The following is a 25,001-nucleotide window of genomic DNA, read 5'->3' on the forward strand; positions in this document are numbered from 1 at the left end:
TTATGTCTGCTTTGGCTTTTACAGTAGATCTCAATGGACTCATATCACACAAATTGAACAGCAACAATCGTAAAGGACATTTTTTTTTAAAAAAGCACAGCTTGCACCTGGTTCAAGATCCTACTAAATACTTGATGTGGGCTTCCCGGACATGTCCTTTTGTTCATATTTTATCTGTCTCCTACAGTCTGTCTCTGATGTGGCTCTTCAGCTTTATTCATTTCTTCAGACAGTTAGACGCCTAATTGAAATTAGCGTCAGGTAAGCGCTAGTCTGTGGCAGAGATGACAGAGAAAACAAACAGTGCGGGAGCGGGCGTGCCAGGGGAAAGAGAGCATGGAGACACAGCCTGTTAGATCATCACACAAACAGATGTTCAGTTTTCTCTCTTCCCCCTCGACATTTGTCCTTTTAGCACTCTCTCTATCCCCTGCCAGTCTGTCCATCTCCACTTCCTTGTCTCATCAAATCGTGATGTTGACCTCTGGCTGTCTCTGAGCCACCTGTGAGCGATAGGCTTTTGTTTTGCATTAGGAAACGACAGGTCTGGTTTAGGTCAAGGTCTGTTGTACCAGGAGAAAGCTGTTAGCGTTCCCATCTACCAGAGAAGGGTTGGAGCTGAGCACATGAGCCATAAACGCCATGTGATTAATCACCCCTGGGCCAATAGAAATTATGTCACGGATTGGCTAATGGGAATGATAAAACTGGGAAAAACTGTGTGTGTAAGAGCTATCCAATCAATCAGTTAATCAATTGATAGATTAATCTATTGGACAAATATGGATAAACCCAACTGCTGTATTATATATCAGAGTAATATACAAGGGCATTTTATCTTTGGGTGTTCAGCTTACACCATGTCTAATCAATCAATCAATCAATCAATCAATCAATCAATCAATCAATGAAAAGATAATACATGTAAATTCATGCAAAATATTGGAATAAAATTACAAACTACAACATTTCAACAAAATTGTATATAATTTTTGTTTCTCTTGATTTTTGCTATTTTAAAAAATGTATTATTTATATTTTTCCCTAACATATATGTACATTTGGGCTAATATTTTTGAACCATTTTTTTTTAAAGTTATTTGGTTAGATTTTGGCTTCAGTAATAGCTGAACTAATGTATATTTACAAATACAATATTCTAAAGCATCCTTTAGAAAATATTCATTTAAATTAGAGATTTGTGAGGGGTGTACTCATCTATGTTGAGCAATAAATCTCCATCCATCCAATAAAATAATATTATATAAAATAAATATTTTTACTGTGGTACCAAGAAATTTGAATAAAGTAAAATAAAATAATATAAAAAATGTATAAAATAAATAAATAAAAGATTAATTTAAAAAGAAGTGAAAATATATTGTTTCCTTAACAACCACAATAGATGATGTCACCTAGTCTGACCTTAGGTTAAGAATTTATAAGAATTTCTTGTGAGAAAAACAGATTCCGTATACTAAGCAGTATGTGATGAATAATTATGGAGAACAAGAAGTACAATGAATTTCAATATAACACTGTCTGGCAAGAGCTTTAGAATCCTGCATTTCTCACTATGGTACTATATCGTACAGAAAAAGTGTTTTTTTTTTGGGTGCAAAGATCTCTTTCCTTATCCCTTCTCCTAATTTTAAACTTAAAGGTTTTACCTTTGTTCTGTAAATCTCCCTGCCAAGCTCTGATCCCTTAGTTCACAGACAGCTTGAGACAGCACAGATAAGGCATGCTGCTACTTCTGATCTGTTTACATAGCTTACGTTTAACTCGGGAGCTTAAAGTTAACCTAGGAAGCATTGAATGTTGAAATTAAAATGATAGTCCACACAAAAGTCTATTGAACTATACTCTTTTCTTTCATGGAACCAATAAATGGAATTTTAAGTAGAAAAGGCTTATCTTTACATATCACAAAGACATGAAGCCAAGCTCCAAAAACAGTCCATTCTCCTCCAAACCATAGTAAATGAGCAAATAATGAAAATGAGTTATGTTAATGTGGTAGAACACTGTAAAAAAATGGCAATGATTTGAATGGAAAAAAGATAAAATTGCTACAATAAAAACCAGCAAACTACTTAACAGTAATTTTTATTTATTCATTCATTTATTCATTTAATCATTTAGTCCCATATTTATCAGGGGCTACCACAGAGGAATGAACCGCCAACTACTTCAGCCCTTAAATGCCGCAACCCAGTACTGGGAACCTATAAACTGTCACGTTCACACACACACCCACCACTTCGAATCTCAATTGTTGACATTATGGTACTTTTTATTTGTTTTTTCTCATCAGTTATGTACTTTAGATTTTTTTGCTATATCCAATTTTGATAAATAATATGTGTAACAGGGCAAAGCAGTGGTGCAGTAGCTAGTGCTGTCGCCTCCCAGCAAGAAGGCCGCTGGTTCGAGCCTCGGCTGGGCCAGTTGGCGTTTCTGTGTGGAGTTTGCATGTTCTTCCCATGTTGGCGTGGGTTTGCTCCGGGTGCTCCGGTGTCCCCCACAAGTCCAAAGACATGCGGTACAGGTGAATTGGGTAAGCTAAATTGTCACTAGTGTATAAGTGTGAATGATTGTGTATGGATGTTTCACAGAGATGGGTTGCAGATGGAATGGCATCTGCTGCAAAAAACATATTCTGGATAAGTTGGCGGTTCATTCCGCTGTGGTAACCTCAGATTAATAAAGGGACTAAGCCGAAAAGATAGTGAATGAATGAAAGAATATGTGTAACATTATTTTATGTGTCTTACCATGATGCTTTTTAGCAGTTGTGCTGACACATAGAGCCTTCTATCAATTAGTATGCTTTTCATTTTGTGGGATAATTTGTTTGTGATCATACTATTTGTTTTTCTCATCACCACATGATTATGGTTGTTTTGATCTCTGTGGAACAAAAGGATGATGTGTGTTAGTTCTTCATAACAAATTAATGAAATACGATACACAGTAAAAATGCAAGGTTCCACACAATTCATTCATATCATACCAACTAGGGTTGTCACGATACTGAAATTTGGTATCAAATAAAACTGAAATTTTTAAAAAGTAAATTTTCCGCTAACATTTAAGCGTGTTGAGCATGTTCTTAAACAGCTGATTTGGCATTGTGTTTACATGCTCAACAGAAATGACTGTGATTGGCAGTTCAGATACAAGGATGGTGGAGCGGTTCAAAATTACAATGATCAGCTGGTTTGTCTGTAAGCTGACACAGCTTAAAGAGTACGGAAATGTTCGCGGGAAATGGAAATGGTTTTTAAAATTGCAGTACTGATCAGTACCAAATTCCATTATCAAGACAGCTCTAGACCTAACAGATCAATTAAATTAACTAACAAATTTAGGTCAATGAAATATAAAACAATTAAGTTGTCACCCCTTACACCTCTTACTGTTTCAGCTCATTTTAAATAAGTACTTTCAACAAACAACAAAATCATTTGTTTTGTGTTCACTAGAAAAAATGCAGGGTCCCACACAATTCATTAATGTTTTTCCAGCACAAATCGTTTAAACCAGTGGATCTCAAACTTTTTTTCATCAAGTACCACCTCAAAAAAAATAAATAAAATAAAATAAATAAATAAATATATATATATATATATATATATATATATATATATATATATATATATATATATATATATATATATATATATATATATATATATATATATATATATACAGTGGGGATCGAAAGTTTGGGCACCCCAGGTAAAAATTTGTATTAATGTGCATAAAGAATCCAAGGAAAGATGGAAAAATTTCCAGAAGGCATCAAATTACAGATTAGATATTCCTTTAATATGTCAAAAAAGTTAGATTTTATTTTCATCATATACACTTTCAAAATAACAGAAAACAAAAAAATGGCGTCTGCAAAAGTTTGGGCACCCTGCAGAGTTAATATCTTGTACTGCCCCCTTTGGCAAGTATCGCAGCTTCTAAACGCTTTTTGTAGCCAGCCAAGAGTCTTTCAATTCTTGTTTGAGGTATCTTTGCCCATTCTTCCTTGCAAAAGTCTTCCAGTTCTTTAAGATTTCTGGGCTGTCTGTCAGCAGACCTCTTTTAAGGTCTATCCATAGATTTTCAATAATGTTGAGGTCAGGAGATTGTGAAGGCCACGGCAAAACCTTCAGTTTACACCTCTTGATGTAATCCATTGTGGATCTTGAGGTGTGTTTAGGATCATTATCCATTTGTAGAACCCATCCTCTCTTTAACTTTAGCTTTTTCACAGATGGCATCAAGTTACCATCCAAAATTTACAGAAATTTTGATGAATCCATTTCTCCTTTAACTCGTGAAATGTTCCCTGTGCCACTGGATGCAATACAAGCCCAAACCATGACTGAACCACCTCCATGCTTAACAGTTGGACAGAGGTTTTTTTCATTAAATTCTGTGCCCTTTCTTCTCCAAACGTACCTTTGCTCATTCTGGCCAAAAAGTTCTATTTTAACCCACAGAACTTGTTTCCAAAATGTATAAGGCTTGTCTATATGTTTATTTGCAAAGTTCAAACGCTGATCTTTGTGGTGAGGTAGAAGAGGTTTTCTTCTGATGACTCTTCCATGAAGATCATATTTGTACAAGTATCTCTTTATGGTGGAATAGTGTACCACAGTTCCAGTGTCTGCCAGATCTTTCTGGAGGGATTGTGCAGTCAAACGTGGGTTTTGACTTGCTTTTCTCTCAATCCTGCGAGCTGTTCTGTCTGATATTTTTCTTGGTCTTCCAGAACTTGCTTTAACTTCAACTGTTCCTGATGACTGCCATTTCTTAATTACATTCCGTACAGATGATATTGGCATCTGAATACGCTTTGCTATCTTCTTATAGCCTTTTCCCTTTCTTTGTGAGCATCAACTATTTTCAGTTTCAGTTTTCTAGACAACTGCTTAGAAGAACCCATGGTGCTGATTGTTGGGGCAAGGTCAGATGAGTTTGATGAGTTTGGGCATTTAAAACCTTTGAGATTGACATCACCTGGTCTTTCCAGAAGATGATTGAGAACAATCCATGACACTGTCAGGTCTCAGCTTTCCAAAGGGGGCAGTGCATGCTATAAACTCTGCAGGGTGCCCAAACTTTTGCAGACACCATTTTTTTGTTTTCTGTTATTTTGAAAGTGTAATTGATGGAAATAAAATCTAACTTTTTTGACATATTAAAGGAATGTCTAATCCGTAATTTGATGCCTTTTGGAGATTTTTTCATCTTTCTTGGCTTCTTTACGCACATTAATACAAATTTTTACCTGGGGTGCCCAAACTTTCGATCCTCACTGTATACATCTCCAAGTACCACCATAATGACCAGTATTGAAATACAGTGTAACTACTGACTCAAAATGTCAAAAATTGTATTAAAATGCGCTTTTAAAGTTAAAAATGATAGGTTACTGTTCTTAAAAAGTGAAAAAAAAAAAAAAAAACTCCTTATCAAGTTTTAAAAAAAATTGTGTTGATTCAAATCATTCTACAAAAGTAGTTAAGCAGCTAAAATAACATTTTTAAAGGTAGATTACCGTAAAATATCAAAATTTCAAGCGTATATTTGTAAAAGTAAAATTATTGCAACCACAATACCCTAAATTTGACAGATTTAGACTTGGACTTAGAAAGCTAAGCTGAAGTAAAGTGAGTGAGTTAGCGAATGAGGACTCAGAAGGACTTTTTAAGTGCGAAAGAACCTCCATTTGACATTAACTGTTTTCTGATGCAAGATCCCTCTTCATCCTGTACTTTGTCTGATAGGAAAAGCAACGGTTTGTAAGTTGATGAAAGAAGGCCTGGCATTTAGCACGGTAAACACATTCATCACCAGAGACAGATAATTATCTCTTTAATTCGGCGACCGCGTGAGGCCTAGCGCTTGTTGTCACAGATGCCGGAGCGCAAATAGAGGAGAATGAGGTTGGTCTTGAAAGAGGCAGCAGTGCTTGTTGCCTTCTGCTTTGCTCAAATAACCTTGTTCGCCGGGGTGTCATTGTAGCTCTTTAATTTGAGAGGAAGGGAAAAAAAATAAATAAGGGGCGGAGCGCAGAAAGAGACGCCGATGAACGAGAGCACCCATGAGAAACGACAGGCTGTCTTCTCTTGCGTCTCTCTCTTTATCTGTTGCTCATTTTCTCATCTATTTGTCCTCTAACTCCTGCAGCTTTTTCCCCCAACCCGGTGTTTCTGTGCAAACTAATGGCGATTCTTGAGCGCTATTTCCAGATGATTGCATGCTGACAGATAATGAAACAGCATGCAGACCCCAACACAAAGTAACAGACCATCTGAACGAATACGGTTTGGGTTTTCAGAGAGGTTGGAGACATCATGATTATCCTCAATAGCATTGATTATGTTTAATGAATGTGGTTCTTCTAGTCATGGTGTAATCTTTCAACCTGGATTTTTCATACTTGCTCTTTTTATCTATTCCTGAAATAAGTGCTAATACACTATTTTTTTCTGCTTAGGGCAATTTTTCAACATATTCAGATAGCAGTGCGTGAGAAGCAGGCGGTGTTTCCATAATGGCTTGACAGCATGAAAGCGATCTTGACACACTTGACACATATGTGAGAGTGACAGATTAGGAAACACTTTCGAGTGTGAATGCCATTGACTTGGAGTATGCATAAAGGAGCGGTCACTGTGCACGTTTCTTTCCATTGACTTCCATTCACACAAGAGTTACATTTCAGATCTTGCTGCTCCAAACTCTAAATTAAACTCTGAAATAAAAACAGGCATTTTAAAAGTATTTATGGAAATTATTTTCCCAACATAATAATTTTTTGAATACCTAGTGTTAATTCTGCTTAAAGTCAATGTAAAATCAAAATGCATGATGATTATTTTGATAGTGCTTATTATTATATTTTAGATTATTTATTTATTTATTTATTTATTTATTTATTTATTTATTTATTTATTTATACAGTATATATATTTATTTAGTTAATCTATTAATTACTTCAGGTAATCAACTGATAAAAAAAGTTTTAATAATCTGTAATCAAAGTCTGACCACTTGAGTTTTTTTGAACACAAAAGAAGACATGTTACATCGATTTAATGGTTACAGGTTTTCTAACATATTTCAAACCAACTTCTTTTGTGTTGAATGGAAAAAAATAAATTCATAAAAGATTGAAATCACTTAGGAGTTAGCAATTAGCGAGTCAGTTTTTATATTTGGGTAAACTCTCTTTAAATCTTAAATTTTTTTAATTGCTATTGTGAACAACACATATAATGTTGGTTATTTATGCAAATTATACATTTAATTAACAATTAAAAAAGAAACAGCCTGTGCTTGCAGAATAATGTACCCAGATGGCATACGGTCACACTTTATTTTTATGGTCCGTTTGTTGAATTTCAGTTACATTGCATCTACATGCCAACTAATTCTAATTAGATTATAAGTGGACTGTTAGATTGGGGTTAGGGTTTATGTAAGTTGACATGTACTTGCAAAGTTTCTTATAGTCAGTTAAATATCTGTTGAAGGAGCAGTATTAACATATTAAGCAGACAGTCTAATACTCAAATGGACCATCAAAATAAAATGTTACCTAGCATACAAATGTGGGTTACTTTAGGCAGTTATGCGGCACAGATGGTCTTCTTTCGGCCCAGACAATATGAACATGAGCCTGAAGTGGCCCACCTGTGCAATGGCAAAAGGGTGCCAAAGTTTCCAATTCATATATGGCCCATTTGAGGCATAGATTTGGCACGTATGGCAAAATTAAATCTGTATGTGAAGCTAAAGTGGCCCATGTGGAAATTGTTAAGTTTGGCCCAAATGACAGAGGACAAATGTGGGCCACAGTTGGCAAAAATATGGCATAGTCATTTAAGGGTAATCTGGATCTAAACCCAAAGTGGCTCACATGTGTAGGTGCAAATGTGGGCCAGTTATTATAAATATGTGGGCCACTTTTGGCAAATATTTGGCACAGTAAGCTCTGGCTAATGTGGCTGTGAGCACAAAGTGGCCCAGATGTGATAAGTCAAATGCGGGCCAATTATTTTAAGACATATGTTGGCCACTTTTGGCAAATATTCGGCACAGTGAGTTCTGGCTAATGTGTCTGTGAGCCTAAAGTGGCCCAGAAGTTATATGACAAATGTGGTCTAGTTATATTAAGACATATGTGGGCCACGTTTGGCAAATATTTCACACAGTAAGCTTTAGCTAATGTGGATGTGAGCCTAAAGTGGCTCTGATGTGATATGACAAATGTGGCCCAATAATCTTAAGACATATGTGGGCCACCTTTGGCAAATATTCGGCACAGTAAGTTTTGGCTAATGTGGCTTTGAGCCTAAAGTGGCCCAGAAGTGATATGACAAATGTGGCCCAATTATCTTAAGACATATGTGGGCCACTTTTGGCAAATATTTGGCACAGTTAGCTCTGGCTAATGTGGCTGTGAGCCTAAAGTGGCCCAGACATGATATGACAAATGTGGCCCAATCATCTAAAGACATGTGGGCCACTTTTGACAAATATTTGGCACAGCAAACTCTGGCTATGTGGGTTAGATGTAAGTATCTGATGTTTGCTGGTTCTGGGCCAAAATAAAAGCAAACTGTGGACCAGAATACTGTAAGTTCTGGTCCATTTGGTTGAATTCTGGCTGATATGTGGTATTGCTATGGCTTAATTGTGAATGAATTTTGCTATCTGGATATAACTTTATATATGATAAATAATAAATAAAATAAATAACAGTACAGATATGTTTACATAGTTTTTTTTTTTTTTTTTGGAAATCAACTAAAATATTAAGAATTGTTATAAAAATTGCACAGACATGGTACGTTACATTTAGAATATTAGTTGCTTGGCAGCTTGAAATCAGTGATAGTTAGCTTGCTCTATTTAGAACCTAAAGTTGAGATTATCTGATTGCCTATCCTTAAACTTATCCGTTTTGCTGGTAAGTAACATTATCTGCTTTTAGTGTTTTAACTGTTTTCATGGATCAGTGTTATCATGGCCAGTTTTGATAACTTTTTTTAAGGCTAAAGAAAAGCTTTAAAAATATAGTGTTTTTTTATTTACTCGCTCTCATCTCGTTCCTAATCTGTATGACTTTCCTTTATCTGAGAAACAGAACAGAGAACAAAAAGAAAAATGCCTCTGTCATCCATACAAAGAAAGTTAATGGAGTCCAATGTTGTTTTGGAACCGACTTTCATTGAATGAACTAAAACCAGACTCATCTATGTTTTTGTTTTCTTTTCTTACCAGAGTCTAGTGTATTATTTTCCTATCCATGATATCCATTGTAAAGCTTTTCTGTCCTCCCAGAGAAACATGGAGTGGTAAAGCGAGGGCTCAATTAGCCGAATAGCAGTTTTCGGTGTGTCACTGCTGCTGATCAATAAACAAGACATGTCTGTAATGAGCCGGCCACCTCTCGAAACTCACAGTACTCCTCCAGTGCATGCTGGGATAGCAAAATTTCTTGTGGCAGTAGAAAGCAGATGACTTTTCATCCTCGCTTCAGTAGAGCTGTATGAGCTTCAGCCTTGAGAATGTCCTGGTAAACGTCAAGGCTAAGTTAAGCCACGGATTAGATGATTACACCCTCCTGCTTCATTACGGATACCACTGGCATCAAAAGCACTGTTTATTCTGTTCGAAAAAACACCCACTCTTTCAGTAAAAGACTTTTGCTTTGAGCATCCTGAACACAGCTTATCTAGTACCAAGCAGATTTCTGCCATTGTGTTTGTGTGTGTGTGGAAGGCAATGTTTGAGGTCATGCTTAGATCAATTGGAGCTTTTTTTATATTATCTGCACACACACACAAAAAGAAACCACCTGTGCTGTCAGCCACATCCTGCATTCTGGTCTGCTTTTCACCCCTGGCTGTGCTACTTGGTCTGCAAAATTAAGTCTTTGATGAGAGAGGTTAAGGGCTTAAATTTGTCACTTTAAAGATGCAAATTCCTATTTTAAAGACATTATCTAAATGACCAGTTGTTCAATTCAATTTATTTTATTTCTATTGAACTTTTACAATGTAGATTGTGTCAAAACAGCTTAGCATAGAAGTCCAGTTTTTAGAGATGAAGTTTAGTTCAGTGTGGTTTAATTTTCACTACTAAAAATCTGAACACTGAAGAGCAAATCCATCGGTGCGCTGCTCCACAAGTCCTAAAACAAGCAAGCCAGTGGCGACAGTGGTGAAGAACAAACTTCACCAATTTACAAAAGTGAAGGAAAAAAAACCTTGAGAGAAACAAGGCTCAGTTGGGCATGAGTTGTCTTCTTTCACTGAAATTAGAATATGAATTGATTGAGCAATTGTAATGTCCAAAAGAAGAAAGTTTATAATTATAATAACCCACTTTTAATTCAGCTTGATTTTTAGATTTGAGCTACATACAAAATTGTTATAATTGAAACACTTTGCCAACATGTTAAAGCTCACTTAAAATGACTTAAATCAACTAAAATTATTGGTTGTTTCAAAGTAAAATTAGCAAAAAAAAAAAAAAAATGCATGAATGAATCAACATAAAATGTTGACTATTGAAGAACCATTTCAGTTGTGAATTGCTTAACTTAACACAAAATAGTGCAAAAATACTTGTCTTACTTTTTTTTTTTGTCTTGTTTCTAGTCCAAATATCTACAAATTCCTAAATCAAGAATCATTTTCTAGACAAGCAAAACATATTGTCTTGTTTTAAGAAATAATATGCCAAAATGAAGTGAGTTTTTCCACAAATCAAGCAAAATAATCTGCCAATAGGGTTAGCAAAATAATCTTGTTTTTCGATTTGTGATAAGATTATTTTGCTTACCCCATTGGCAGATTATTTAGCTTGATTTAAGGAAAAACTCACTTCATTTTGGCTTATTATTTCTTAAAATAAGACAACATGTTTTGCTTGTCTAGAAAATGCTTCTTGATTTAAGAACATTTAGATATTTGGACTACAAACAAGACAAAAAAATCCAAGTAAGAAAAGCATTTTTTGCAGTGTGAACACTAACTTAAACACATTCAATAAACTGTATTCATTTTTGTAAAATCTCTTGGTTTGATTCTTTTAGTAAAGAATGCACACTTTACCAGACACACACATCAATCTCACCCACACGTTCAAAATGCCCTTCTCAATTGTGTTTCAGTAAAATGTGGTATATATAAGTAATATCACATGAGTAGCAGTTCGATATGGCTGTATGTTGGCACTGGTAGGAGGCATGCATCGGCACAAGAAGTCCCACCATTCACTATATACAGTCATATCGCACACGCTACAAGCATGGTATTGCATTTATGCAACTGTTCAACGACATAATCTTGTGTATAAAAAATGTCACTTTAGAGCTAGTGTTTGAATGATCAGCGTAATATCCAAAGTGATGACAAAACAAGTGATTTCGCTGACTATTTAAGATTATGAAATGGAATTTATGAATTGCCATCAGTCTACAGAGATTTCCCAGCACTTCTCTGTTGCTATCGGAGATCACAATAATTATCCCCTAAAAAAGCCAAAGCAAAGCAAACACTGCAAGATTACTGTTGTGTTGCAATAAGAAAAAAAAAAGTTAAACACATGCAGGCATTTCTTATTTCTTTCTTTTTACTGATTTAGTCTCCAGTAACGAAAACAAGAGACGTCTTAGAAACAAACAGATGGCCAACCAAAAAGTAACTCAGGCTTATAAAAGAGTGGCCAACACAAAATACACACATTCCTGATATGTGAGTCCCATCTTACACTCAGTACAATACAATTACTATGGTATAAATACAGCACTACAACATACAAAATAGAGATCGACTTAGAAAGTCACTTACCAATTTAATAATGATATGACAGCAGTAGTTAGAAATTACGCTCTTTTTCTCTTCTACAAGGTTATTATGTGGTCTCTATCGCCATCTTGTGGATGTACAATGTCAACCGTCTTTGCTGTGCTCAAAGACAGGCTAATGGCCGCCGATTCGCTGTCTCTCAGAAATTATAAATATTTAAAATAGACACTATCCTTATAAATAAACAGCAATGTTGCAATCTAAACAACTACACACTTGCCTAAAAAGCCTCAAAAGTACTTTATGCTGTCCAACAGCAGCAATATTTGTCAAACTGTAGTGTCCTCTGCTTGTTGCTGTATGTGGGCAGAGTAATACACAAGAGTGAAGAGGCTGGATGAGTGCTATTTTATATTTGCAGAATATCGCACAGCTATCAGCCAATCAGATTCAAGAACCAGACAGAACTGTTATATAAATGCCAATAGTAACAATTATATAATAATTAATATATATTAACAATAGAGAAAGGAAGGATAACATCATATTTGCTGAACAGTTTTATTTAACATAATAAAGTAATCCTGGTCATTATAAATATCACACCAGCTTCCTATTTTTCTTCATCCATTTTCAGAATCCTTCAGTATTTAATAAAACTCGTGTGACTCAGTGCACTCTTTCCCCTGTCTGGGTTCGTCTCATTTCTTACTGATGAACAAAGCTAATGCCTTTAGATAAGGATGATTAACCTAGAGTAAAAACGGCATGGTATCTTCGTGTATGGTATATGGCTCTTGGGGTGAGCCTGGTGCATGGGTGCTCATTTTGTAAAGTGACTAATGGCACATGGAAATGTTGGGATTACATCAGAATAGTCTCCAAGATGTCTGTCTACTGCTCTTGCATGTGACCTCACATATTTCTTGCCTTTAAGTGCTGTAAAACTGCACGAGACACTGAATTGTCAGAGAAAAGAATGACAATCCGGGCCGACTGAGAGATGATCCAGCCGCTTTTAGCCTAATGATTCGCTGAGGACTAAGGCTATTGATCATTTTGGCATGAAGCAAATGCACTGGAAATAATGAATGACAGCAGGTGTTCATATTTTTGTAATTGATTGCCCCATAATTGGACAAATTATTGAGCTCACTGATGAAATACAAGATTGAGGGTGACGTTTTTTTGTAGAAAGTGACTGCTTCACGGGGAACAAAGAGTTCTTTTTGAATGTGAAGCGCAGGTGCGGCACTTCTCGATCGATATAGCCCAGCGTGGTAATTTCTAAGTACCAAAGTCAGTCATGTCAGTGTCTACACACTTTTGAAGTTATTATGCTCGCTCTTATCTGGTCAATGGATAATTGCTGTTGTTTTCCCATCTGGCTCATAGTCTTTTTTTCTGTCTTCTCTAATCTTGCAGATCTCTCTGAGGGCGTTTGGCATCATGGACAGCAAACTGGATCAATGAGCCAAGGTTCCGTCTCATCCTGAGCTGACGGTTCTGCAAACATAAGAGAATATCGGCGAGTCAACAAAACGAGGCTGTCGATCCTAAATTTACAAGAAACCTCGCAAAAATAAGGCTTTGCTATCTTCAGCCTCACTCTTTTCTGCTGTTAACAGCCATGATATCAAAATTTTTAGGTAACTGTTCATCGCTGATCCTGCTGTTCCCTCTTCTTCAACTGCTGCGGATGGACATGCTCAACGCTGCCCCCTCTGGTCCGGAGACTGACAGCTGCTCCACATTAGTCCAGAGCCGCTTCTTTGGATTCTTCCTCTCGTCTTCTGCATTTCCCAGCATGCCCTGCACCTGGACCCTACAGAACCCTGATCCACGGCGCTACACCATCTTCATCAAAGTCACAAAACCAACTAGAGACTGCATTGCCCGGCAGCACCGGACCTTCCAGTTTGACTCCTTCTTAGAGACGACTCGGACCTTTCTCGGAATGGAGAGCTTTGATGAAGTGGTGAAGCTGTGCGATGCCTCTACCCATGTTGCCTTCTTGGAAGCTGGGAAACAATTCCTGCAGATCCGGAAAGGGCTGCCTAGAGCAGGCGCTGGGTCTAGAAATGGGGATGGGGAATTTAAAGTGGAGTATCTTGTGGTTGGGAAGCGTAACCCCAGCATGGCTGCGTGTCAAATGCTTTGCCAGTGGTTGGAGGACTGCCTGACCTACAGTTCTTCCACCCGACCCTGTGGCATCATGCAGACCCCATGCCAATGCTGGGACCAGCCTCCACTAGACAAAGAATCCAATGGATGCTATCGAGATGGGGTCTTTCTGGAAAACTGCATCCCTGTTGTGAAAGAAGGAGCGTCTGAAACTGACAATAGCGGTAAGACAGTTTTGTCTAGTTATAATTCAGCATGGTTTGATTGTTATTCAATTGTTATTCCACCACTGTAAGGTTGGTAGCTTGTCATATTTGTTAGCAAATAAACAAAAGAATCAAAGCTGAAGATACACAACAAGAGTTCAGAGAGAACTGATGCAGGTTAAAAAAAAAGAGAAGGGAGGTAAAAGGAGTTTTAGGTTTCAGCTGATGTGTCCTAGCTGGGTGACCTTGGCTTCTTGGCGCCATGTGTGATCCTGTGAGGGTTCAGATAGGGATATTGGATCGGCCCGTGGGAGAGTTGATGCGGCAGACATGCTCTGGGAGTGTCACAGGATAGTGGTGGTGCTGCTCTTGGCGATTGATTATTAGGAAAAAAATGGGGCCAGTTACTGAGTTCAGTGCTATGATGTGATCTCTTTTCCAAGACTGAATGTGGCACAGAAACTCAAGCCCTGGGAGAGGCTGTAGCCACTGAGCTGGAAGATCACTCAGCCACTGCACTGTGTGACCTTTTAGTGGACTTTATGCTCTTTTTTTCTTTTTATGTCTTTCCTGTTTGGTAAAAACAAAATAAAATTTCAGAAGTCTACAGCTCAGAGTGTTCAAAACTGACTGAAAAAGAAAAAAAAACTAAAAACTAAAAGCATTCACTGAAAACAAATGCATCTGTTAAAGTAACACTGTGCATATTTGTTTTTAAAATAGGTTCAGTTTACAACTTTCTTAGAGTTTAGCAGTTTTGTTTCATCATTTGTTTAATGCAGCTGATCTCTGGGTCAGACAAGATCCCTTTTAGCATAGGTTACCAACGATCATTTAATTGGATTAGACCATTAGCTAAAAAGAGTTAAAATACCAGAGTTAAATAACTTTTCATCAATAAGCTTGACTCCTCTGTAGTTACATTGTCTACTAAGACAGAAGGAGAATGAAAAGTTGCTATTTTCTAAGGATTTATGACTAGGAAATGTTCTTATTCCAGTGTAAAAATCAATGAATTTTGGCTGCCATACCATGGCTGAAGTAGGCACATTGATATAACGCAGTGCCTGAAAATACATCTATATAACAAGCACAACCACCTACTTCCAAGGGAACATGCCTTGCAACATGGAGACATTCATGAGAGACAATTCTGAATATTTATATATTTTTGGTGCACAATGTATCGTCTCAGCATCAATATCACAATGTAATCATTTGCTATAATCACATTGTGTGTATACGCAATGTTGAGTTTGGATTATATTATTGGCCTGTGACTGTGTGAAGGGTTTAAATGAGAAATTGTTCTTTTTAACAACATAGGCATTCTGAAAACTGATTCCTACATTCATTTTTGGAGACCGCAAATTATGTAGCCAGAGGTACATATAGCTGCATTTAATTTTTTAAACAAACGCTACGGGGCAGTATAACGCTATTCCTTTTCGTGCTTACTAGCTGACCGATTACCTCAGTATGGACAGCTTTCCTTCTGTAACCAGTTTGTCCCATTAGCTCGCCATGTATGTTGGTGGACTTGACACGCAGAAAGTTTGAGACTGCCGAAGAACAGTTCCAGAAAGCAGGCAAGACAAAAGCAGAATCCAAAAGATGAAATAAACAAGTAAATAACAGGGTGAGAATGTGGCAAAATTTGAAAATGTGGTAAAAACCACACAAGGGCTTTTCTTTTTCTGGATTGCTTTTAAAAATTGTTGGTTGGGTTTAGGGAAGTTGGTGGGCAAGTCAATCAATAAAATTGGTTGGGTTTAGGGAAGGAGAAGGGTGGGTCAGTCTGTCAGTCATTCAAACAGTTTGTCAACAGCTGCCCATGATGGGTTCATGTGAGAACAGCAGGCGCGAATGGCACTCGGGGAAGAAATTTGAGATACATAAACAGCGGCCTCTCGTGGATTTGAGAAAACAAAAACTGCAAAAAAATTAAATAAAACATACCTCCTGGGATGTATTTCATGGCCATGGAGGTACGTTTTCAGAAAGAGCCTGGGTTGGTTTTAAATTTAATAATGATTGATTAGATAGAATTGTTTATAAAACTAAGACTATGCAGGGGTATTTTACATTTACAGTATACCTGAATGCAGTTTGACTCCTCTGGAAAATAATAAAATGCTGTTCATTTAATTTCTTCATTGAATTTAGCTATGCTTGTGGATTGTTTATATTTTATGCATTCCTATACAGAATCATCCCAATCAATCTAAAATATAACATTTCTAATAACTAATCCAAATACTTATTCAACTCATCTAGTGAAATTGTATTAATATTGCAATACATATCGCTGAATCAAAAAATATCACAATGATAGATTTTTCCAATATCATACAGCCCTAGTGCAGATCCTGAACCTTATCTATTTCAACCAAAATACAAGGAAGTTAGATGATTTTAACTTTGTTTTTAAAACTCCAAAGGAATTAATCTCTTCAAAGAGTGCCTTTAAAAAGGGAATTAAAACTTTTAAAAGCTATTAAAGACCCCTTAGAGTCAAAGACTTTCATCTAATGCATGTACACACAACGTATTGCTTGTGAATGGACCATAAGACAAGCTAGCCATATGAATAGATGGACGGGAAGTGTGATAATGAGAGAACATCTCACAAATTGATCATAAGCTTGGGAGGTGAGCCAGAAATGTCCAACTGTGCCCATCGGACGCAGCAGAGTAGAAAGGCAAAAGAAAGATGAGTTTTGAAAGACAGGCTGTGAATCATTACGATGCTACTCTCTAGAACCCTCCATGGATATCCCCGACCCCAGTCTTAATGGCTGGTTGTCATTTTTATGTGTAGCCTCTATTTTCCCACATCTTCCCATATGTGCAAGTACCCCACCTCTCTTTAGTTCCTAAGAGGAAAATGGAGAGTTAAATAAAGGGACACATGAGAGAGAGAGTGTGCGTGCCATCTTAAAATGCTAAAGGCGTGTCTATTGTGTGAATGTGACCCATTGCTCAGAGGCATCATGGATGATGAGTAGATTCATCTCTCGCAGCTTAGAGCAGTGACAGATTATGGGCTGGATTTGAGAGACAGAATGGAAAAAAGGAGTCGAGTGAGAAAAAGCTAGGAGAGAATTTCAGGTGTGACACGACGACAAAGCAGACGAGAAAATACTATCCTCATGACTTGCACTTTTCGCTGTTTGAGACCGATGTGTCTCCGAGAGCTTTGGTTAAGCTAGATGAAAGCACACACTTGTTATTTCTCAGCAAGGAGCTTTGATTTGAAAGCGGTGTCGATAATAGCTTGGCTGTGATGTTGCTAAATGAAGAAATTTAAAGTGACTGCCCTCATAGTTCACAGTTCTTCGTGTTAAGTCACAATAGCAAGATTTAACTCATCACTGTTTTGTTATGGTCATGTCTCGTTTTCAGTAAACACAAGCACACACAGTCCTCCACACTAGTCTGCCCATTTCATGCTGAACCATTTCATTGTGGATAGCTGAAAATGGTTGTGCAGGCGGCGCTCTGTCACTGCGTGTGGGGGTGTGTGTGTTATGAACATGTTTGGCCACCAGGGGTACACACATTTTTAGTGTATGACTTATAAAAGTGCTCCCACTGCTCTGAAAAGGATAAGCACAGTGCTTATCTCTGCTGGACGGATGGTCTGTCCGTTTCTGTATCTTTTTCTCTCTCTTGCTCTTGTTCTCCTAATGTTGCCAATGCAAGCTCGTGGCCCCATCCACAGCTCTCCAGAGCTCATGAAATATTCATGTTTTAATTAAGCAGTTTTACTGCCTCTATGCTTGATAATAAAAAGTGCCCCAGGTTTGGTGTGCATTAGGGTGTGTATGTGTGTTTTAAGAACCTATGTTAGCCGTGAGACTGTGACTAGCCTATTGTAAACACTTTCAGGGGATGGGGGGGTGGAGGGATTTGTCAGACATCTGTCTTGCTGTAGGGGTTCATCGTTATTTCATGCACACTTTCACCAGGGATTTTTGAGGGTGTTTGTTTCAAGAGAGCATTACATTGTTGTTTAGGAGAATATATAGTTGTTTTTTTATTGTTTACTTTATGACTGAAGCTGTTTCAGCAATATCATCTCTATTTACAATGACCCTGCCTTCTGTTTGTTAAAGTTATAATACTGTCTCTCTACTGTAAATCTGCACCAGGGAAATGCTTAATGGCAATGAAGAAATGACTGATTTGCAATGAGAAAGATCGTTGATAAAAAAAAAATAGCAAAACAAAGTAGAATATCCTCACTAAATTATGTCACTGAAAGGAACAATTCAACCCCCCTGCCTCCCTAAGAGCTGTTAATTTTTGACATGACATGTCATCATGACTCATGTATCGTTCTTATCTCAGTAGTTTACAAAACTGCATGGGACAGGATCTTTCAAAATGAAAAAAGGATGTAAATAAAGTATATCATAAAAGCAGTCTATTTAAACAAAATTCCAAATCTTTTGAAACCATCCAACAGCTACATTGCATTGGCAGATTGAGTGTGAGCGTTCGCGAAAGTGATTTCTTCCCTCTTTGGGATGGAACCACGAGGCGACGTTCATTCATATAACTTAAATGTTTAATTACAGACAACCTAAATGTTTAAGTACAGATAAAATGAATGTTTAAGTACAGATAAAATGAATGTTTAAGTACAGATAAATTTAATGTTTAGTTACAGATAACTTAAATGTTAAAGTACAGATAAGTTGATATTTAGCCGCACCATGTTGGTGTTTGTAACATCACATTTTTACGAGGTGGGTAGTTAGCCCAACGCTCAACCTGGAGGACCAGGACATACACCTCGGACAATTTAGCTCACCTATAGCACATGAGTTTGGACTGTGGGGGAAAACGGAGCACCCTGAGGAAACCCACGCCAACACGGAGAAAACATGCAAACTCCACACAGAAATGCCAACTGACCCAGCCAGGACTCAAACCAGTAACCTTCTGGCTGTGAGGAGACAGTGCTATCCACTGAGCCACAGAGTGACCAAGTCACAGAGTCTGTGTGTATATCAATTAAGAAAAAATGCATATTTTAAATGTAAGCGTTTAAATAACTACTTATGGCAGAATTTCGAGCACAACCAATCCTTTTAAACAGAGACTTGGTGAATCGTTTAAAGAAATTAAAATGTTAAGTTTAGAGAACATAAAATATATATAAAAAAAAATGTTGCTGCCTAATGAGTAAGTTAAAAACACCTGTTTAAGTTTTAATGCCAAAACTTGGTATTTTAAGTAATGTCAAACTATATTTATTTAATATCGTTAGTAATGACAACAGCTGGGTTTACAGTGTAGAAGTTTGTCAGAGATAATTTAATTAATCATGCATGCGATTCATAAAAATGTTGTAGTTTACAATAAATATTACAAAAGCATGACTTTTGAAAGTGTTTTTGTCAATATAATCTATTGATGATTTTTCAATAGTTTTTATAGTGATTATTCAACTTTTTTAATAATCTAATTAATTTACTGTGTTTTGAAAAAGACCCACGTGAACCCTCCAATCCATTACAAAATTGTCATGTTTAAGATCTGATTTCTTTCAAAATCAGCGATCTTCACTGCCTGTTAAATATATAATATAAAGGGGGTCTCAGACCGGACAAGAAGCATTGCAATAAATTCCATTTCTCCTTGCCATGTCTTTAAAACATGACAGTTTATTTTACCCCAGTATTTTTAAATATTATTTCTGCGCTAACCTGTTGCTACTGATAATGCTAGTGATTACATTGGTCTTTGATCTCGTTTTACGCTTGAACAACTAAATGAATGCTTAAGTCTTTTTAACTGAATTTATTGTATTACATTACAACATTGATGCTGTAAAAACAACCTTGTAAAAATCGAAAATAGTCCCATTAAGCTTTCACCAGAAGTTTATCATTGGCTTGAAAACTCTAGCTGTGCATAGAGCTCATTCAGCCCCAACCCTGATCAAACACACCTGAACCAAATTAATAAGACCTGAAGCAGCACTTGATAATTACCGACAGGTGTGTTTGGTCAGGGTTGCAACTGAAATCTACAGGAAGGTAGCTCCCCAGGAACAGGATTGGTGACCCCTGATCCAAGGTATTCCCACAATTATGATATTTATGGTCTGGCCTTTGGTAATACATTATCACTTTCACTGGAACCTGGCCGCAATTATTGGAAAGAAGCATAAACGTTGTGGCGTGTTGCTCCAGCCTTGCTTGACAACCAAAAAAACAAAAAGACACTACAAGACTAGATGTGTACAGACATGCGGTATATCGCTATCTACCAGTTGAACTACATAAAACAGCATTGTTATCATTTTAAAAATGCTGTGCCTGAAATTTATTCAAAGCTCAATGGAAAACCATGTACATGTTTAGTACACTGCTGTCACATACACATACTCTCAGCTCTAAAAAGTCCTAGAGGGCTGCTTATTAGCGAAGACATGGCTCCTGTAAAGCTTGTGTGTGGGTGCCTCTGATGGAGAGCGAAAGACAACAGTGCTGTATAGGGCTCTCTAACCCATCTGTATGATTACCCCTCTCATATCTCTAGAGTCACATCTAACCCACAGTCCATACAAAACACAATCTATAAAAGATAGAAAATCTCTCCTAACATGCTGAGATTGACCCAGTGAAAGCCAGCAGGAGAGATTCAGAGGGGAGAGATGAATGGTTTGATTAGGGGGGATTAGAGGTTATTTGCCTGATAAAGCCTCGTCGTTTTGAGAGCCACCACAGATGGGCACTGGAATAGGAATATCTAATGCACCTTAGGCACTGGAACATACATGTGTCACCAAAGTGGTTTCCATAGGAACATTAGCTCAGAGAGAGACACACTCAGGAATGTACACTGTCAAGTCCCCAATTTGAAGGCTGGGTTAATCAGAGGTACTAATGCATGATCTTTCCTTCTTTCTTCAGCTGGGTCCCTGACTGCACACTATGCACCATGTTGTAAAACTGTTATAGGCATATTTTGTCATCCAACAGTGTAGTTTTGAAGCCCTTCTAGTACAAAACAAAGACATGAAAGTTGAGATAGTGTTCTTGAGGTTCTTAAAGTCCACTTGTTTCAGTGTGTTTGTTATGGAGTCAATCTAGGGCCATATATACTTGCAAAATAATAAAAAAAAGTTTTGCAAACAACAAATAAAGTGTTGAGCAAAGAAAAAAAACTAAAAGAAAAAAAGGAAATTTCCATAAGTCACAAAGCAAAAATTTATAAAAATTAAAAATGAAAGAAATTTTGCTAACCAAATAAACAGCTAAAAATGGAAAATTAAATTTTAAGATATAAAAAATGAAATTTGCAAACAAAAATAAAGAACTGCAAATACAAAGCAGTGCAGAAAACCTAAAATATTTGCAAAAAAAAAACTATATATATATATATATATATATATATATATATATATATATATATATATATATATATATATATATATATATATATATATATATATTTGCAAAACATTTTATAGCATTGCCTTTACAAATCCTATCCAGTCAATTGTAATGATCATTTTGATTTTCTTTTAAGTTAATCCTAAGTTTGCGATCCTATTTTCTCTTTGCACTTCATGTTTCAGTGCATTTTACTTTATGGCCCTGATTTGACAAGGGGGCAGAGCCAAGGGAACTTCGGCATTTGTCTTTATTTCAGTCATCAGCTGGAGACACAGTATCATCGAGGTGGGCTTACAGAGCAGTAGTTCCGAGCCTGCCTTAAACACCCAAGTTCCCTTGTAACATTTGGTTTAAAGGCAATGCTATAAAATGTTTTGCTAATATATATATATATAGATTTATTTGTTTTTAATTGCAAATATTTTAGCTTTTCTGCACTGCTTTTTATTTGCAACTCTTTTTATTTGCAAAATTTCAGTTTTATTTCTCAAAATGTAATTTTCCCTTGCAGATCTTTATTTTTGTTGGTAAATCTTATCTTTATTTCTCAAAAATATTTTTTCGCTTGTTTGCAAAATTAATATATATATATATATATATATATATATATATATATATATATATATATATATATATATATATATATATATATATATATATATATTTAATTTTGCAATTATATATGGCCTTAGATTAACTCTGTAGTTTGTACTGCTTTATTTATATTAAAATTATGGTGCACCTATATTGTTGCTCTATTTCAGCCTTATATGAAAATGCAAATATTGTTGTAATGTTAGAAAGCAGTAAGGCTAGTTTACTACTTTCTAGATATTTAGGCAAAAGTTAAATGTATAACTTGTTATAACTTCCCAGCAGGCACATGTTGTCAAAGTGAAGTAATATTGAAATTGTACCCCGATGGTGTGGGGGACGTTGCATTTTGTTTGGAAATGAAAATCTGGTTGACGTCACCAAACCAAACGTCAGGTCTACGTCAATGTCCAAAATGTCCAACATCATACTTATAATCAATCAAATATCAACATTTAATGATGTTACAACTTGACATTGTGTGAACGTTACCACTATGACGTCTATCAGATGTTAGATTTTGGTTGCCATACCTTAATCTAACCTAATATTAACGTCTTATCATGTTGTATATCTGTCAGGTTAATTCATGAATTTTTCAGTGTGCATCTTGTCAAAAACAGAAATAGATTTTTTTTATCAGCTAAAATCATTGTGCAATTGCAAAATAGACCCTTTTGATTTGCTTTTGTCATCCAGTGTAGATTATTTTTAATAATTTATTAAAAGACATTTATTATTTTGAAATTGTCACCTCTTATGTTGTCATATATTAATTGTATTAATAACAAGAATCTTTGCATTACACAAATAGTTACATTTGGTTATACATGTGGCTTTTTATTATTATTAGGCTAGTATATAGCTGCAGTTTTATTAATAATTCACAGTTTTAATAACTCATTTCTAATGATTGTTTTCTTTTAGCTTTGCCATGATGACAGTTAATAATGTTTTACTAGATATTTTTCAAGAAACTTCTATAGTATATAGCTTAAAGTGACATTTAAAGGCTTAATCAGGTTAATTAGGTTAACTAGGCAGGTTAAGGTAACTAGACAAGTTATTGTTTAATGATGGTTTGTTCTGTAGACTATCAAGAAAATATATAGCTTAAAGGGACTAATAATATTGACTTTAAAATGCTTTTTAAAAATTTAAAAACCTGCTTTTATTTTAATTTAAAAAATAAATAATACTTTCTCCAGAAGAAAAAATATTATCAGACATACTGTGAAAATTTCCTTGCTCTGTTAAACATCATTTGGGAAATATATTTAAAAAAGAAAAAAGAAAACAAATAATTAACATATTTTAATTAGTTTAATTTCATTTATTTTTATTTTATTTAAATTTAATTTACTTTAAAACATTCATAGGAGCTTATTCTTTTATATGTTTTAATAAATACATGTCATAACAAGTATGTGTTTAATTTTTACATACAGTACATGTTGTTTGGTGGATAATGATGGAATGTTATTATCAAAAATTTGACATAACTTGTGGGTGACCCAGTGGCACAATAGGTAGTGCTGTCACCTCACAGCAAGAAGGTCGCTGGTTCGAGCCCCGGCTGGGTCAGTTGGCGTTTCTGTGTGGAGTTTGCATGCTCTCCCTGCGTTCGTGTGGGTTATCTCCGGGTGCCTTGGTTTTCCCCCGAAAGTCCAAAGACATGTGGTACAGGTGAATTGGATAGGCTAAATTGTCAGTAGTGTATGAGTGTGAATAAGTATGTTTGAATGTTTCTCAGTGATGGGTTGCAGCTGGAAGGGCATCCGCTTCGTAAAAACATATGCTAGATAAGTTGGCGGTTCATTCCGCTGTGGTGAACCCAGATTAATAAAGGGACTAAGCCGAAAAGAGAATGAATGATTGAATGATATAATGGTCACGGTTGGGTCTCGGCATGGTGAAGACAGGAGAGGTAGGATCCAAGTGCAACTTAATAATAGTCTGTTAAAGAAAGTATTTGTGCAGGTAATCGTGGACAAAAATAGGAAAAATCAAGAATGAAACAGGGTATTCCACAATCATAGTCAATACAGTCATAAGGTCATGAACAAGTCATCGATCCAAAAGTACAAACAAAACAAACGACAAACTTAGACTAAGGTAAAAACATAGAGACAGGAAATATATAGATCACACTTTATTTTGATGGTCTGTTTGTTGAATTTAAGTTGGATTGCATCTACATACCACATAATTTTTATTTGATTATAAGTAGACTTTGGTTGGGGTTAGGGTTGGTGTAAGTTGACATGTACTTGCAAAGTTTCCTTTTGTGAGTTAAATGTCTGTTGCAGGAGCAGTATCAGAAGAGATTAAGCTGACAGTCTACTAATACTCTAATGGACCATCATAATAAAGTGTTAACTCCATGATATAGCGATTCAGCTGTACATGTGTGATCAGTGGAAAATTGTGACTGGTGTGTTATACGGCATGCAGGGATTTTTAGTTCATGGATGAGTTTGTATTTCGAGAGGTGATCGCTGGTGATCATGAACTTGCATTTAATCTTACCCTTTTAATATAAAGTACCCGTTATGAACTTAATTTGATGGCGTCTTGTTTCAGACCCGTGTTGAATTATAATCTTTTAGTATCAAGATTGCAGTTCCTTGTGTGGCTTATATTTCAATTCAGGAAGGTGCTTTCTTTCCCCGTACCATTTAAAATAAGACAAACCTCTTTCATTTTATAAATGTCACAGAGTTCCAGAGTTTCACACAGAGGCATTTGCTGTTTTGTAGAGTTTGGCCCCAGTGTGGTGATCCATTTTGGCAGCCACTGAACCAACACACAAAGTTCATGAAAGTGAAGCCGAG

The 25,001-nt window shown here is 36.2% G+C and overlaps 1 protein-coding gene across 33 annotated transcripts in view; it reads left to right on the forward strand.

Annotated features, from left to right (window-relative positions):
* The window catches only part of adgrb1a (adhesion G protein-coupled receptor B1a), a 158,947-nt gene that overhangs the window by 36,513 nt on the left and 97,433 nt on the right, over positions 1-25,001 (forward strand). For 32 of the 33 annotated variants that reach the window (XR_015511895.1, XR_015511894.1, XR_015511896.1 and 29 more), the window contains exon 2: positions 13,254-14,176. Coding sequence is in view for 26 of the 33 variants with exons in the window: in XM_087287626.1 (XP_087143752.1) it covers positions 13,459-14,176 (718 nt within the window). In the remaining 7 variants the exon portion in view is untranslated. Of the gene's footprint in view, positions 1-13,253; positions 14,177-20,181; positions 20,249-25,001 lie in introns of those variants that run through there. The other variant, XM_087287653.1, reaches the window with a different exon arrangement.

The sequence above is a fragment of the Danio rerio genome, chromosome 16 (genome assembly GCF_052040795.2).
Source record: "Danio rerio strain M-AB ecotype USA chromosome 16, GRCz13ab, whole genome shotgun sequence".
NCBI classification, from domain to species: domain Eukaryota; kingdom Metazoa; phylum Chordata; class Actinopteri; order Cypriniformes; family Danionidae; genus Danio; species Danio rerio.